This window comes from Muscardinus avellanarius, assembly GCF_963383645.1.
Source record: "Muscardinus avellanarius genome assembly, chromosome: 11".
NCBI classification, from domain to species: Eukaryota; Metazoa; Chordata; class Mammalia; order Rodentia; family Gliridae; genus Muscardinus; species Muscardinus avellanarius.
In genome coordinates, this window is record NC_137797.1 from 9,625,050 (window position 1) to 9,640,181 (window position 15,132).

Here is a 15,132-nt window from a genome sequence, read left to right on the forward strand (position 1 = left end):
TCTCTCCTTGGCTACTTGCTCCCAAGCTCACTGTCCAGGGCTCCTCTCTCCAGGGACCCTGGCCAGCCGCAGGGCTGGCGGAGCGGGCGGCATCGCCCCCGGCCTGTCCTGGCTGTGTGACCAGGAGCACACCCATGTGTCCCCAGCTTTCTGTTGCTGTGTCCAAAATTCCCAGCATAACTTAAAAGGGGGAAAGCTTTGCCCTGGCGCACGTTTTTGAAGGCCTCAGTCTGCTGATGGCCTCACTGCTCCAGGCCTGAGGTGAAGCGGGCCATCATGGCGGAAGGGAGAGACAGCCAGGAAGCGGAGCGAGAGAGGGAGAGAGGGAGGGAGAGGAGAAGGGGGAACAGACCCAAGGGCCTGCCCCAGTGACCCGCCTCCAGCTAGACCCGACCTCCTGCGGTTCCTCATCTCCCAAGAATCCACTGAAGTCACTCATCTATCAAGGGACGGATCTGTTGAGGATGTCAGAGCCCTGTGACCCACCCCCCAGCACTGCTGTGTTGGGGACCAAGCCTTCAGCAAGTGAGCCGTTGGGGGACATGCCAGATCCAGGCCGTCGTGCTGGGCCAAGCACCTCCCTGGGCCCGTCTCTTTGGGGAGAGAAATAAGAGATGTGGGCTAAAGTCCCCCTGCTTCCCCAGAAGTGGTGGCCCACATCTGCTATCTCAGCACTTGGGAAGCTGAGACGGGAGATCACAGGATGCAGGCCGGACTCCGCGGAGAGGAGGCCAGAGGGGCCCGATCCTATAGGACCCGGGGGCGCTCGGGTGTTCAGGGCCCTGGGGGCCAAGTCTAGAGTCAGGACAAAGTTGGGACGGGGTGAAAGCGACATGCAGCGGGGGCGGGATGGCCATCGCGGTCTCCTCGCCGGGGTGGACGGAGCTGGAGACAGGACCGCACTGGAATCTTTCTGTGGCCTCAGCGGCAGCAGCTCAAGCCCAAGCAGCCGCCGTTGCTCACGGTGCCACCCCGTGTTTCTGGCCCTGAGAGTGTACAGGGGAAGGAGCCCAGGGCGCACATGTGTGCATGCGTGTGTGTGTGTGTGTGTGTGTGTGTGTGTGTGTGCATGCGTATGTGGCCTCTGGCATCTTGACGAGCGGGGCCTGCACACCTTCCTTGGCCCATAGTAGGTAAGGACAGGAGTCATCACCAGCTGCCAGGCAAGGTGGGCACCAGGCACAGCTGCCAGCCTGGGAGGGAGGCTGGAGCGAGTGGCAGGCGGCCACAGCACAGCACAGCCCTCAGCCACGGAGGCTGGCCCTGCCTGGGAAGGAGCGCCGGACCTAACGCTGGGCAGCCGTGGGGGGCACTGCTGCGGCCACTTGTCAGAAAGGCAGAACCGCCCGAAGCTGGGCCTTCAGGACACACAACTGGACTCCCTCGGAGGCCCCTTGTCTTGTGGAGGTGACAAGCTGGAAGACAAAGCCCACCATTCAGTGTGGTGGTGGCAAGGTGTGACCGCACAGTCAGACCCCGAAGAAGGAAAAGGCCCCGTGCTTGTTTCCAGAGGCCGCCTTGAAGCCTGGGGCCAGGGAACTCCTGGGGGGGAGCAGGGGAGAGGCTGGGGGACAGGATGCATCTCAGAGCCTTGGGAGGGGAGGGGCTTCCTAACAGGTGTGTGTGCACAGACATACACAGACCCTCAAACGGGATGCACACCCACCGTCTGGCCCTGTACCTGCCCCAGCAAGGGAGATGCCTGGGACAGAGACGGCCACACGGGGAGCCCAGCGGTTGCACCCACTTCTCATATTCCCAAGAGTTGCAGCAGAGACATAGAAAGCAGGGGCCGGGCCGGAGGACCGAGGGTGACACTGGGGTCTTCAGTGAGAGATGGTGCCCCAGAGCAGGCAGAGCCTCGGAGAGGGCATGCTGGGGCCACAGCCGCTGTCCTGGTGATGGCCTCCGCAGTGCCCAGGGCCAGGAGCAAGCCGACATGGCAGATGAGTCTGCTGGGGTCCCGGTGGGCTTCCCATCGCCGACTTGGCCCGTCTCCTCCCTGACATCAGCGTAACCAGGCCTCCTGCTGATGGGCTGAGAACCGCCCTGCAGGGAGTTGGAAGGAGGGCAGGAATTCCCATCTTGCCTCTGCTAGCTCTCCTTCCTGCCAGCGAGACACGTCCCTTCCCTCAGCCTTCTCTCTCCTTCCTATTCCCAGGCAGTGGCACAGGGTCACCCGTCCCTGTGTCCCAGAGGAAGCTCGGGATCAGAACTGGCCAAGCGGAGCACAGTGTCTGCACAGCATGTGCCCGTCAGCCCCAGGCGGCGAGGCTGGGCCGGAGAGGCCGCCCTTCACCTGGAAGTGGGCTCAGGGACAGGAGGGGCCGCACAGGGGAGCAGCGCCATGCGTGGAGACAGACTGTAATAGAGGTGAGGTTAGAGCCCTTGATCCAGCTATTCCTGGAGCCAACCCCTCTGGGCTTCTCTCTCTCTCTCTTTTCTCTCTCTTTTTCTTTCTTTCTTTCCTGTTACTGGGGGTTGAACCTAGGGGGTCCTATCCTTGAGGTACACCCCTGGTCCGTTTGGGATTTTTTTTTTATTTTTGCGGTACCGGAGATAGAACCCAAGGGCATTCTACCTCCAAGCTACACCCCCAGCCCTATTTTTTAGTTTTGTTTTGTCTTTTTCTTTTTTTAACTTTTGAAACAGGGTCTGAGTTGTGAAGGGCCTTGCTAAGTATCTGAGGCTGTCTGAAAACCGCGATCTTCCTGTCTCTGCCTCCTGAATGCTGGGATTACAAGCGTGCGCCACCACACCCGGCCTTTTATGATATTTTAAAGCAGAGTCTCCTTAAGTTACTGCGCTGGCCCCGAGCCTGCGATCCTCCTGTCTCAGCTTCCCAAGTGCTGGGGTTACAAGTGTGCCCACCACGCCTGGCATTTCCTTTTCTCTCCTCCCTTTGCCCTTTTTTCTCCTTCCTTCTTTCTCTCCTTTTCTCTTATGTGTTCCTTCTTTTGCTCTTAAGCCCATTTGAATTGGCTTTTCTTCTTTGCAGCCAACATGGGTAACAGGGGCCCAGGGAACGTGCCACACGCCACATCTGGGTCTCCGACACCCAGACCCCACAGCCTGAACACGAAGGAGGCCACGTCACCACCCTGCCCCAGGCAAAGCCCCGCTGGACACCCGCCCTCTAAGGAAAGGCAAGCAGAGACACAGAGAAATTCCTAAATAGGCTTCTGGGGTTTTATTCAAAACAACACTGGTGGGGCTGCGGCATGGTTTGTCTACGCCCCGCCATCTGGGCCTGCGGGGCAGCGCCATCAGCAGCTGGGAAGTTCGTTCACGCCATAGAAACTGTACAGTGACAGGAGTGCATAGCCGCAGCGGCCGCAGGCCAGGGCTTCCTGGAGGCGGCGGCCTCTGCCTCCTCCCAAGCCCCAGCTCGCCCAGATCTGCGGACACTGATTATTGCACAAAGACAAAAAGAGTTATGTGTCTGGGCTGAACAGCGGGGTCTAAGACCCCAGCCCTTACACAGCGCAGCAGGGGGCTGGAGGCTGAGGGGCAGGCAGACAGGCGGTACTGCGCACGTGTGGTCCTCCTTCCAGGGGCTGCCTGGCCAGAAGGCAGAATAGGGAGAGGAGGAGAGCCTGGCCAGGGCCAGCAGCGCCCCATCCGGGCCCGAGTTTCTCTGCAGATGCCACAGTGCCTGCCAGCTTCCACTCCGCAGTGCCCGGCAAGGGAACGGCTTTAGAGCGTGGGCGCCTACATCCTGTTCTCCCATTAGGGTACACTTGTGCTTTTGAGATAGACTTGCATGGGCCTGAGGCCACAGCCCCGGGCCACAGGGCTGGGGAGGGAGGAGGGGCCGGGCTGCCCAACCTGTCTCCTTGTCAGCTTGTCCTGGCCAGTGACTCCCAGCTTTCCTCATCCCTGGCGTCCTGATACCCACAAAAACAAGGCCAAACACCTGGAGTCCGCCAGGGGCTTCTGCCTGGAGACCAGCCCCCACCAGAGCTCCCCCTCTTCCCCTTCCTCTAAGCTGGGCCTCTGCTCACGCCTGTCCCTTGGCCTAGACTGTCCTGTTCAGCCTGTGGGCTTAGGCAGGGCCTCAGGGTTCAGGGTAAAGGGACAGCTTTATACACCAAGGCATATTCCCTGCCCAGCGCTGACATGTGAGAGGCTGGGAAAGTCTGCTCTGTGCTGCAGCACACAGGACCATGCCCCACTCCACCAGTTTAAAAAGATGATGGACACTGAGCCCAGAAAAGAGGCCGTCCTACAGCAGAGGAGCTCCGGGCCGTGCGGCCTGGTCACCGAGCCGGCCCAGCTCCAGGTGGGCCCACTTTTGTACAGGTCAGGTACACAATGGCCCTGCACAGGCACCCCAGCTTCTCTGCTGCCAGAACCTGAGGGACCTCTGGTGGCCTCTTCACCTCCTCAAGCCTCTGTTTCCTCTGGTATAAAGTGGGCCTGACCACCCTTTCCTGCCCAGCATGGCCCCCTCAGCTCCAAAGAGGAGGGATAGAAAACTCATGCCACCCATGCTCTCCTCTCTTCTCTACAGCGTCCAAACCCCAAGGGGCCCTGTGCCGGCCTGGAAGACACCGCTCTCCTGTGCTCGCCAGCCTGGCACTGTGAGGTTGGGAGCGGGAGCAGGACGGGGCCTTCTTGGAGGCCCGGCGGGAGCCAGGGAGAAATGTCAGCAGGGGAACACAGTGGAGATCCTGGAACCAGAACCCCAGCTGCCCGGCTGGCTGCCTCTGTGGCCACACCGCCAACAAAAACCCCTGTCCAGGGCCTGACTCACACCCCCAGTCTCACACCTGTCCAGGGCCTGACTCACACCCCCAGTCTCACACCTGTCCAGGGCCTGACTCACACCCAGTCTCCTTTAAACAGACATTAAATCCACTCACTTTTAGAACCTAGCCTGGACTGAAGCATAATGCCTGCGAAATTACAGGTTCAACGAATTATATTTTTTCTAATAAATACTGAAATAAATGCATAATTATTAAAATAAAAAAACTGTCCGGAACTCGTTTGGGAATTACTACTATAGTAAAACCTGACCTGCAGCTTAGGAACAGCGAGACAGGTAAGCGGGGAGACTGGGCTCGGGTGGAGAGAGGCCTGGTCCCGGCCAGAGCAGGTGCCCTACCTCTGCTCAGAACCCCGCTAGATCTGCTGCAGCCGGAAGCCGCCAGGGCAGGGGCAGAGCTGCTCAGGACATGATCACACTTCCAGGGACACCTGCTGCTCAGAACCTGCGTTGGGGTGCAGGGCAGTGAGTTCCCAAGCAGCCGTCTGCCTGAGCCCAGGAGCACCTGCGCGGACCTGGCAGGCACCGAAGCTCAGCGCACGCCCTGCCGGCTCAGCCCCCTCTCCGGGGGCGACCGCTGCTGCTCACGGCCTCCTGGGGACAGAGCCCCCACAGTGCTCACTGAGGCAGGACCTCACCTGGTACCCTCTGCCTCACTTCTGCCCTAAGAAACATAGGTCTACTCACTCCTGAATTTTCTAAAGAAAACATCTAACCAGTTGACTAAGAGAGTTTGTGTGCTCCGGGTGTCTACAAAAGACTTCACAATAACGAGACGGGTCAGAGGACGAGACAGGCACCCAACACATGGGTGGCAGTAGGGGGATCTTAGCAGCGTCTCTTTTTAAAAGGAAAAAAAGGAGTACCCTGAACTGCACCTCTCCTCCCGGGCCTGTACTCCTGACCCAGGAAGTCACCCCGATGCCCGGACACGGCCGTGTGCCCCGGACGGGCCCAGCCTCTAAGCAGCGGACAAAAACCCCTGTCCAGGGCCTGACTCACACCCCCAACTTTAGCACTTTCTGGAAGTCATAAGCTCTCAGTAAAAAAAATAAATATATATGTCTATGTGTGTGTGTATATATATATCTGCATATATATATATGTATGTATATGCACTGGGAGGCCCCGCTGGCCACCCTGGGCCCCGCTGGGCGTTCGAGCCTCCGCTGACCCCGACCCTCCTGGAGCGGCCGGCGGGCCGGGCGCTGTTCCCAGGTGTGGACCAAGTATTGCTGTCTGCTCCCTGGCTCCTGAGGTAAAAGAAGGCGAGATGGGGCGGGCGGGCGATGGTCCTGCGCGGCCCCCGCCGCCCCTCATCTCTTCCCCTTGCTGGCCACGTCGGGCGGCGGCTGCGGGCCGGGCTGGGCGGGCGCGGGCCCCGGCGGGTCCTTGCTGCGGCCGGCCGCCCACGAGGGGCTCCGGGCCAGGCGGCGGGGGGCGGCCAGGCTGCTGGTGCTGCGGAACCTGCGGGCCGGCGGGAGGCCGGGCTGCGGCGGGGGCGGCGGGCAGAAGAGCGACGTGAGCGACAGGCTGCTGAGCGCCTCGGCCGGCTCCCCGCCCGCGCCGCGGCCCTCCTCGTCCGACGGGTCCATGGAGTCGTGCTGCGTGCAGCCCGGGCTGGTGGAGCCGCCGCTGCTGTGGCTGCGCTGGTGTGCGCGCAGGCTGAACAGGCCGCGGCCACGCAGGCTCCGGCGGCGGCGCGAGGCGGGCGACAGGCAGGCCCGGGGGGCGGCAGGCGCGGGGGCCCCCAGGGCGCGCCGGGGGCTGTCGCTCAGGGTCAGGCTGTCCTCCAGCGTGGTCTGCAGGCTGCCCGCGGAGCTGCTGGGGCTGGCGTCCAGGGACGTGTCGCTCACGGTGGCCTGCGGGAGGCACAGGAGGGAGGCCCTTGTTTCCCGCCCTGGGGCAGCCCCTCCTGAGCTTCTGTGGTTCCCTGGCTCCTGGGGTCCCCCGCCCTCTCCTGCTCCTCTATTCAAGCCCATCAGAGCCCAGCCGGCCCAGAGCAGAAGCCCCTAGGCCGTCAGCCGCACCGGGACCCTATCTCAGTCCCAGCTCAGGGGCTCCCAGTCCCTTGGCAAGGCCTCCCAACTCCCCCCCCCCCACCGCAGGCACCTGCCGCCTCCCTATCCTGGCTCCCAGCACTCGCCAGCACTCTCAACACACTGCACTGCTTTTGTTCTGTCTTTTCTCCAGCACACTCCAAGCAGCCCTGGGAGGCAGGGAAGTGATATCTGCCGCCTGGGCTGGCATTCAGCCTGCCACGCCAGCGCGTGCGGGGAGGGCCAGCCCTCCCTAAGAGAATAACTGATGGGAGCACGCACCATCCCCACCCTTCCCTCGATGGAGCCACAATGAAGCCGCGGGTCTGCAGGGCCTCTTGCGCTCTGGCCCAGGCCTTCTGCATGGCTGCCCCCCCCCCTTCTACTGGGACCTCCTGCCGGCACTGTGAACCAGCCACACTCCAGCCTAACAGGGGACCCTGCAGCCCAGACCTGCCCCCCCGGACCTGCTCCTCCACCTCCATTCCTAGTAAGCAGACCCCTATCACATCCACCCAGAGAACCGGGGGTCTGCCCCACCCCCAGCTCCACATCACCCTGCAAAGTCTCCCCATCCTCCATCCTGTGCTCCCCTCAGGAGAGACTCCCGGGGATCCCCTTTCAGGCCCTCCCACCACCTGGGTCCCCCTGCCCTCCGCTGCCCCAGGTGCCCCAGGAGCTGCTCCTGCCACCTCCCAAAACCCTGCAGCCAGCTCCTCCTAACTTCCCCAACACCCGGGCCCTGGAGCCCTGCACCTCACCTGGGGCTCCGGCCCAGCAGGGCGACTGGCAGCGCCTTACCTGCCGGAGGAGGGTACAGTTGACACTTGGGGAACGCAGGGAGGCCCAGGAGCCCTGCAGGGAGATCTTGGGGAGCATGCCAGCGCCAGTGCCCTTCTCCTCCCCTTGCTGGCTGGCGGATACAGCAGGGTGGAAGAACTCGGCAGGCATGGGCAGGAGGGGGCTGGAGGCCTCCGGGGAGAAGGGGCTCGAGGGCGCTGCAGGGGAGGCAGAGGACAAGCTGGAGGCTGGAGGTGGGGACTGAGCGTGCTTCACCAGGCTGGCAGAAGGGCTACCTAACAAAGTGGCCAGGAGACCGGGCCAAGACCCCTCCTCAGAGCCTCCGTGCCCCACGGGGAGAGCACGAGAAGCACTGAGCCAGAGGAGAGACGCCAGGAGGACAGGCCGGCCCACCGGGCTCAAGGCTTGGGTCCTGCGCTTCTTCCTCTGAAAATAGGGACCAGATGCTACCTCGGGCACAGGAGACAGCCCCAGCCCAGTACCAAGGGCACAGCAGGATCGGTCGCCAGGGCTGGTCTCCTCTGCCCACAGTCCTCCTGCATCTTGCAGGACAGGGGATATGTTAATCGGTATGCCACAGGGCCATAGGCCTGAGGGTCCCCAAGGAGGAGTCCTGTGCGGCACTGCCTTATTTAAATAAGTACAAATAGAAATGACTGACTAAAGGATAGACTCCACTCAGATCGCTCCGGCTCTTGGCTCCAGAGGCCTGGAGTCTCAGCACCTCAGCCACGGTGTCCACAGAGAAGCCATCAGCTTTAGGGAGGGACCTTGGAAAAGCCACCTGACCCCAGTCCTGAGAGCCACCCCGTGCTGATGTCCCAGGGGTGAGGGGCCCAGGGTCTGGGGGCCTCTTCTGCTGGGATCTCCTGTCTCCCCAGCCAGTGTTGGGAACCTGCTGCCGCCCAAGAGGACTGCAAGCAGAGGTGAGCCCTAGTGACAGGCTGGCAGGCTCAGTACCCCACCTGTGTGCCCACAGCCCAGCCACAGGTCCACAGCCCCTGCTGCCCCCAAAGGTCACTTGGTGCAGGCAGAAGAACGAATGTCAGGACATCTTACAAAGCAGCTTGCTGTTCAGCACCGCCTGGTGTGGTGATCTGGGGGATAAATACCTCTCAAGCTCAGCTCTCAAGACCCCTCAGTAAGCTGCCAGCTGTCCTGCTTAATAATGAGCTCTGTGTCCCAACCTGTTTCTCTTTTCACCAGAGTTCCTAGGAAGCTCAGTAGAAGCCTCAGCTCAGGCCTCTGTCATAATTATCTTGTCTCTGAATAATTGGGCTCTTGACCTTTTATCATTGTTAGAGCTGGCCTCAGAGTCAGATATAATTTTTGCCAGATGTTATTCATTCTGGACTAAATATAACAGTCTGAGCAAAAATAGCAAGGGAGAAAAACTCAGGGTCCCCCACCCAAAGCAGATGTTCAAGACGCCTCGCCCCGCACCTTGGCCACTCTCGTGTTTCAGCCAGGACCGGACAGGGTTGAAGGGGATGGCCTCCATCTCACAGAGGAAGTTCTCTGCACCCGAGGCCGCGTCGTTCAAAGGGAAGAAGCACTCACTCAGGTCCCCCGCCTGCGTGGGGTCCTGCAGGTCCGGCTCACCCTGCAGGGAGGGGAGGCAAACGGGACAGTGGAGGGGGACCTGCGCCAGTGCCCTCGCCGCCCCGGGAGGCCTTTCCTCTCCGGAGCGGCTCACCTGGTCGTCTTTAGGGCCGGGCGGGCAGGCCGGGGGGTCCTCGAGGCTCAGGTCATCACCCAGCAGGATGGATGAGGACCTGTCTGAGTTCAGGGAGAAGGCCTCCGTCTCAGCCAGCTGCACCTGCAGGGAGAGGCGGTGGCCCTGGTCACACCTGGGGCTGGGATCGTGCCCCCCGCCCGGGTGACACATGATGGTGCCACAGGGGTCGTCTCTGATGGGAGCCGGGCCTGGGGGGCCCAGCTTGCTATCTCAGCTCAAGGGCAAGCAGACAGGAGCTCCACAGCCATCTGCCCGCCCCAGGCCAAGGGCCTGTGGAACTGGGCTGGGTCCACCCCTCTGCCTGGCACGGGCGACCCGCAAAACCTGGCACAGGCGAAAAGCCGCAGACCCAGGGACCCTGAGGAGCCTGTAGCCACCAACCTCGGCCAATCTCATGGCCACCTGAGACGGGCTGGGGCACTGGGGAGTGGCTGCCTGGGGGCGAGGTGGGGCCATCAGGGAGGCTCTGGGGTCCTTAGAGTGAAAGAACAGGCTTGGATGACTTCTTCCCATTACAGGACAAAATGTACCCAGTGGACACGGGGCCCTGCCCACAGCCCACCGGGGCAGCCGGCCCTTTTGAGCACTGCATACAATGGTACCAGGGGCTCGCAGCTCTGTTCAGGCTGTGCGTCATGGACAGACATGTGGGCCCCAGCTGAGGAGCCTGCCTGCCCACCACGGCCGCCTTCTCCCAGGCCGCGCTACCTCTTGCTTGTCGTGGTGACACTTGTCGCAGCCAGCTGGCGAGGCATAGTGGTGGAAGATGGAGCCCGACAGGTTGTCAATGATGGTCAGCTCCCCCTCCAAGGAGTCCTTGATGATTAAAGAGACGCTGTCCAGCCACAGGTTCTCCTAGGCGGACGGGGCGGGGTGGCACGGGGTTATCGCGGGTCCCGGGGCTGGGGGTGGGCGGGGCAGCGCCCTCCCGAGCTCTGCGCCCATGGCCTGGGCCCTACCCCCTCGTCACATGGAGCTGGGCGTGGCGGGACCCCAAAAGACAGAGGCCTCAATCCAGCCCCACGGCCCTCCCAGCCCTGAGGCGCCCACCCAGTGGCCCCTGGGGCCCCCGGCCCCACCCACCTGGGCTGGCGAGTAGCAGCCCCGGCACAGGTGGCCCTCGGGGTCGCCCCCGCCGCCCGCCCCTCCTGGCCCCCGGCCCAGGGCCCCCGGGGAGCCGGCGGGCGGCCGCGGGCTGGGGCCCAGGCCGTGGGCCATCTCCAGCTCGATCTCGGCATCCATCTCGGCGTCCTCCTGCGCCTCCTTGTTGCTGTCGTCCAGGTGTTTCATGAGCACAGCCACCACCACGTTGATGAGCACAAACTGGGCCGTGAGCACAAAGCTGACGAAGTACAGCGGGGACACGAACTGCAGGCTGCTCAGGCAGCTGCGCTCGTCCTGGGTGCAGTCCCGCAGTGTGTCCTGCGCGAGGGCCGAGAGGGCGGCACGGCGGCCTGAGCGCCCTGCCCTGCCTGCCCGCGCAGCGGGGGCCACACGCACACACGCGAGTGCACGCACACACGCGACTGCACGCACACATGCGAGTGCACGCACACGCACACACAAGTGCACACATGCACACGAGTGCACACGCACACATACGAGTGCACGCACACTTACACACATGCACACACGCGAGTGCACACACGCACACACGCGCGAGTGCATGCACATGTACACACGCGAGTGCACACGCACACGCACACACGCTAGTGCACACACATACACACGCAAGTGCGTGCACACACGCACACACCCGAGTGCACACGCACACACATATGTGACACGCAGCCCCCCCAGGTCCTGACAGTCCCGGGCCCCTGCCTGGTTTGCAGGGGCATCTGCCTCCCTTGGCCTCAGCTTCCCCGCGGCCTGAGCCTCTCCCAGCTGGCTCTCACCCACTGGGCCACAGTCAAGCCCGAGGGGGGAGCCGGCTTCTTCGCAGGCCTGCCCTCGCTCTCCGATTTTGGCCAAGGAGGTCTCCACCATTCTCCTTCCGCTGGACTAGTGAGCGGCTGCTCCTCCCTGCCACCGGCCTCCCTTCGCCCTAATGCCCTGTCGGTCTAGTCTTGTGGCCATTGCAGCCAGACCTGGCCACCTGTCTCCACCCCAAGGAGGCAGGAGTCTCTGTCCTCAGCTCTGCTGGTGGCCCGCGCAGAGGCATCTCCCCTAGACCATGCAGGAGCAGCTCCGCCTGCTGTCTGGGGCCCTGCGCTCCCCCTGGGAACCGCGAGGTGCTGGTGTGCAGAGGGCGCTGCGGCCCTGGCCAGCGGGCCCTGACCCCACACGCGCTGGGAGCCCGCGACCTCCGCCGCCCCAGCCCGCTCACAGGTACCTTCATGATGCCATTCCAGTTGTCACCGGTGGAGACCTGGAAGAGCGTGAGGAAGGCCATGCCGAAGTTCTCGAAGGTGGCGTGGCGGCTCATGCCCTCGCACGGGTTCTCCTCGTTGCAGACTGAAAGGCAGAGCGGGTCAGCCCCGCTGCCAAGGCCCCGCCCGCCAGCCCCTCCAGCCCCTCTGCTCGGCCCGCCACTCACCCAGCTTCCCGAAGAGCTCCACTCCCAGGGCGGCGTAGATGAAGAAGAGGAGCATGAAGAGCAGGCCCAGGTTGCCCACCTGCCAGAGGGCAGCGGTGGGCCAGGGCGGGCCAGGGCCACGCCCGCGGCCAGGGAGCCCTGGCACCAAACCGCTCTAGAAACCTTAACCGTGAGCAACTCCGCTTCCAGAACGTTCCGTCCAGTGGCTCACCTCCTTCCCACAAGAACCCACAGACCATCTTTTATCCCCACTCAGACAAAGCAAGAGACAGAATGCGGGGAAGTCACTGGCCAGTCGCGGAGCTTGTGAGCCGTTCAAGCCTGGGGGTGCTCCTTTGCTACGCCCCACGCTGCGTGTGCTTGGTGAGTTTAGTGAGTAAACGGGGCGGGGGTCTCAGCAGCGCTGCCCCTCTCCCACGCAGCCCGCCTGGATTCCTCCAGGCAGGCCACAACGCATCCTGACGGTGCCAGTGTAACAGGTGCACCTGTCACCAGCCTCTGCTGCCTGGGAGGTCCTCAAGAGCAAGGGCGCAGCCACGTGCAGCCAGAACTGCCTCCCCAGGGCCAGAGTGGAATGGGCACGGGCATCATGCTGCCCACGGCCCAGAAAACTCCTGCACAGGCAGCCACCCCTGTCCCACGGCTCCTGCGGGAGAAGTCGCCCCAGATTCCAAACCTAGTTCCCACCCCTCCACCCGCCAGAGACCGCCTTTACCCTCAGCTATGGAGATCAGGCCCACAGGCGTCCCTGCCCTAGAAAGGAAACACCTCCCAGCCCTCTCTGAAGGCGCTGTGAACTGAGTCGGGAGGCATTCACGTTAATTGCCGAGAAGTAAGCTCCGTTAATCACAAGCTCCGGCTCCGGCTCCGGAGGAGGCTTCCTTCCCAGCCACTCACACCGTGCCGTCTGCCTAATTAAATCAGGCTCCGATCTCTAATGAAACAAGCACTTAGCAGACACCTCGGAGGCCGGCCCTGAGGCCCAGCACCAGAGGAGGATCAGGCATGGCAAGGCCCGCCCGCAGCTCCCATCCTGCAAAGAGCTGGCAGCTTCTAAACCAGGGTCCCTCCAGCTCTCCCCCCAGTCTCCTCTTTCCACTCTGGCATCTCAGATCTTGCGTGGCTGAGGCAGCCTCCCTGCCTCCATCCTCTCCTTCATTCTCCTCTTGAGTCCTCATAAACTGGGCTCTGAGGGGTGAGGAGGCACTGGCCAGCTGAAGACAGGGTCTTCCCTGCCACGGGAACAGAACCGCAAAGGCGCTGGGGGCCCTTTTTTTCCAGGCCGGTCACACAGGTGCTGGCCGGCGCACTTGGGCGTTATCCCTCTGTGGGGTGGGAAGTGGCTGAAATTCTGTTTTCATAGCACCTGACAGACCCCTGAGGAGATGCTAATGTGGCGCGCCCCCTACCTGGGGCTGGGACCCCTACCGTGTGCCCTGTGCCTGCTCAGGGAGGCTTGGGACCGAGCAGGGGGAGGAGGCCAGGAAGGTGGGGTGCACGCCCACACCGTCGTACCTCACTCCTGCCCTAGGCACATCCCAGGAAGCAGGTGCCTGCAGTGCTTTCCAAGCTGTAAGTCTGAAACCTCACACCAGCCCTTTGGCTTAAGCGCCATCAGCATCCCCACCTTCAGACAGTAAAACTGAGGCAGGGGTCACATGCTTGGGCCACACTTTGATCCAGGCTGGTGGCTCGAGCCTGAGCTCCGGCCCCCTTCCTGTCTGCACGCCTCCCCAGCCCTGCGTGTCATAGAAAACCTCCAACTCTTTGATGAATACCCCTGCCTCCCTCCATGGCTTTCTCTTTGTAACTTGGCCACTGGGAAGCTCACACCAACTTGAGAAGAGAATTCACTGGCATCCCCAGCCCGGGTCCCCGAGGGGCTGAGCTGCCACCTCCCCGGGCTGTTAACCTCATCCTCATTTTGAGTGGCTGCTGCGTCTGTGCCTTTGCTTTTGAGCCACCTAAAGTTCCCTAAGACTAGATTCGCCATATGAACAAGTGAATGGGCACCCGCTCCCTCAGAGCACAAGCCACGGAGGAGGATGGGGAAGAGCACTCAGGAGAGGAAGGCAGCAGGAGGCACGGGGACCGAGAAGCCCGGGGAGATGGACAGGCTCCCTGTGGCCTGGGCCCCTCTCCCCTTCCCCTGACCAGGGACTTTCCTAAGTCTTCAGAGTCCCCCACCCTGGTCAGCTGCCCACCCCGTGTCACCTCGGAGCCTCTGCACACCTCTACCAGCCCTGCCCTGCCACCCCTGCGGGTGGCGCGAAACCTCCCTCCCCTTGTAGCCCTCCCCATTTCCCCAGGACGTGCCCACCCTTGCCTCCCTGCCCCATGCTGCCCACGTGACCCTGGGGGCTCTCTAGGAACTGTGCGGGCGCTGAGGACCAGATACCACGCAGGTACCGGTGACCACGTGGAGAAGCCCGGAAGAGGCGGTAGCACCCCGGCTGCCCCCGAGGCTGGACTCTGCCCTGGTCTTTGCAGCTGCGGGGCACGGCGAAGTCGGGGCCCGCACCCCAGCCGGAGACGGCCGCCAAGAGAAGTGGCTCTTACCTGGGGCAGAGCCTGCACCACCGTGTCCAGCAGGGCCCGCATCCCCGTGGCCATCTTCAACAGCTTCAGCACTGTGGGCGACACCCGCCCCAGCCACTCAGCCCAGGCCAGCAGAGAGTGCGCGCACACGCGTGTGAACTCATGAGAAGGGCAGGGACGTGGTGGAGGAGCACGGGAGCGGAATGTGGCTCTCAGGGGTCACACCGCAAGAACGGTGCGTGGGGTTGTGCACAAGCACATGACACAGGTGTGACGGAGAGCCGGAGAGCGTGGGAACAGGTGGTGGGTGTGGAACGTGTGCGTCACCCACGGCCTCGAGGCAGCGGGGCCATCGTGAGCCTCTGCGTCCCTTCCTTCCCCTGCCTAAGAAGCCCGGGGTCGCTCCCTGAGTTTCTGCGCACCCCTCCCCACCTCAGAACGAGGAGGCGGTGGGCAGAGGGGTGAGGGGCACTGGGCTGCACTGAGGCCGGGGGACCGGGTGAGCAGGAGGCTCCCAGCACAGGAGAGGGCTGTAAGCAGTGCTGGTGCTGCGTGTCCGTCAGCCCGGGAGAGGCCGGGCAGCACTGGAGTTACTCTGCATCTCCCAGAGGCACTGGGTGCCCCCATCACAAGCTGAGTGGACCACACAGAGGGCGGGATGGCAGGAGGCAGGGGCTGTGCCCGGGACGGGAGGTGGGTGAGGGCA

General features: G+C 62.9%; 1 protein-coding gene across 1 annotated transcript in view; it reads right to left on the bottom strand.

Moving 5' to 3' along the window:
- Positions 1-6,087: 6,087 nt before the first annotated feature.
- Positions 6,088-15,132, bottom strand: part of CACNA1I (calcium voltage-gated channel subunit alpha1 I) — a gene marked incomplete at both ends in the record, with an annotated part of 81,772 nt that continues 72,727 nt past the window's right edge. The window contains 9 exons of the mRNA XM_080704780.1: positions 6,088-6,633; positions 7,612-7,808; positions 9,055-9,214; positions 9,308-9,430; positions 10,058-10,204; positions 10,433-10,771; positions 11,685-11,806; positions 11,889-11,967; positions 14,448-14,518. Of these exons, the coding sequence (XP_080560906.1) occupies positions 6,088-6,633; positions 7,612-7,808; positions 9,055-9,214; positions 9,308-9,430; positions 10,058-10,204; positions 10,433-10,771; positions 11,685-11,806; positions 11,889-11,967; positions 14,448-14,518 (1,784 nt within the window). The remainder of the gene's footprint in view (positions 6,634-7,611; positions 7,809-9,054; positions 9,215-9,307; positions 9,431-10,057; positions 10,205-10,432; positions 10,772-11,684; positions 11,807-11,888; positions 11,968-14,447; positions 14,519-15,132) is intronic.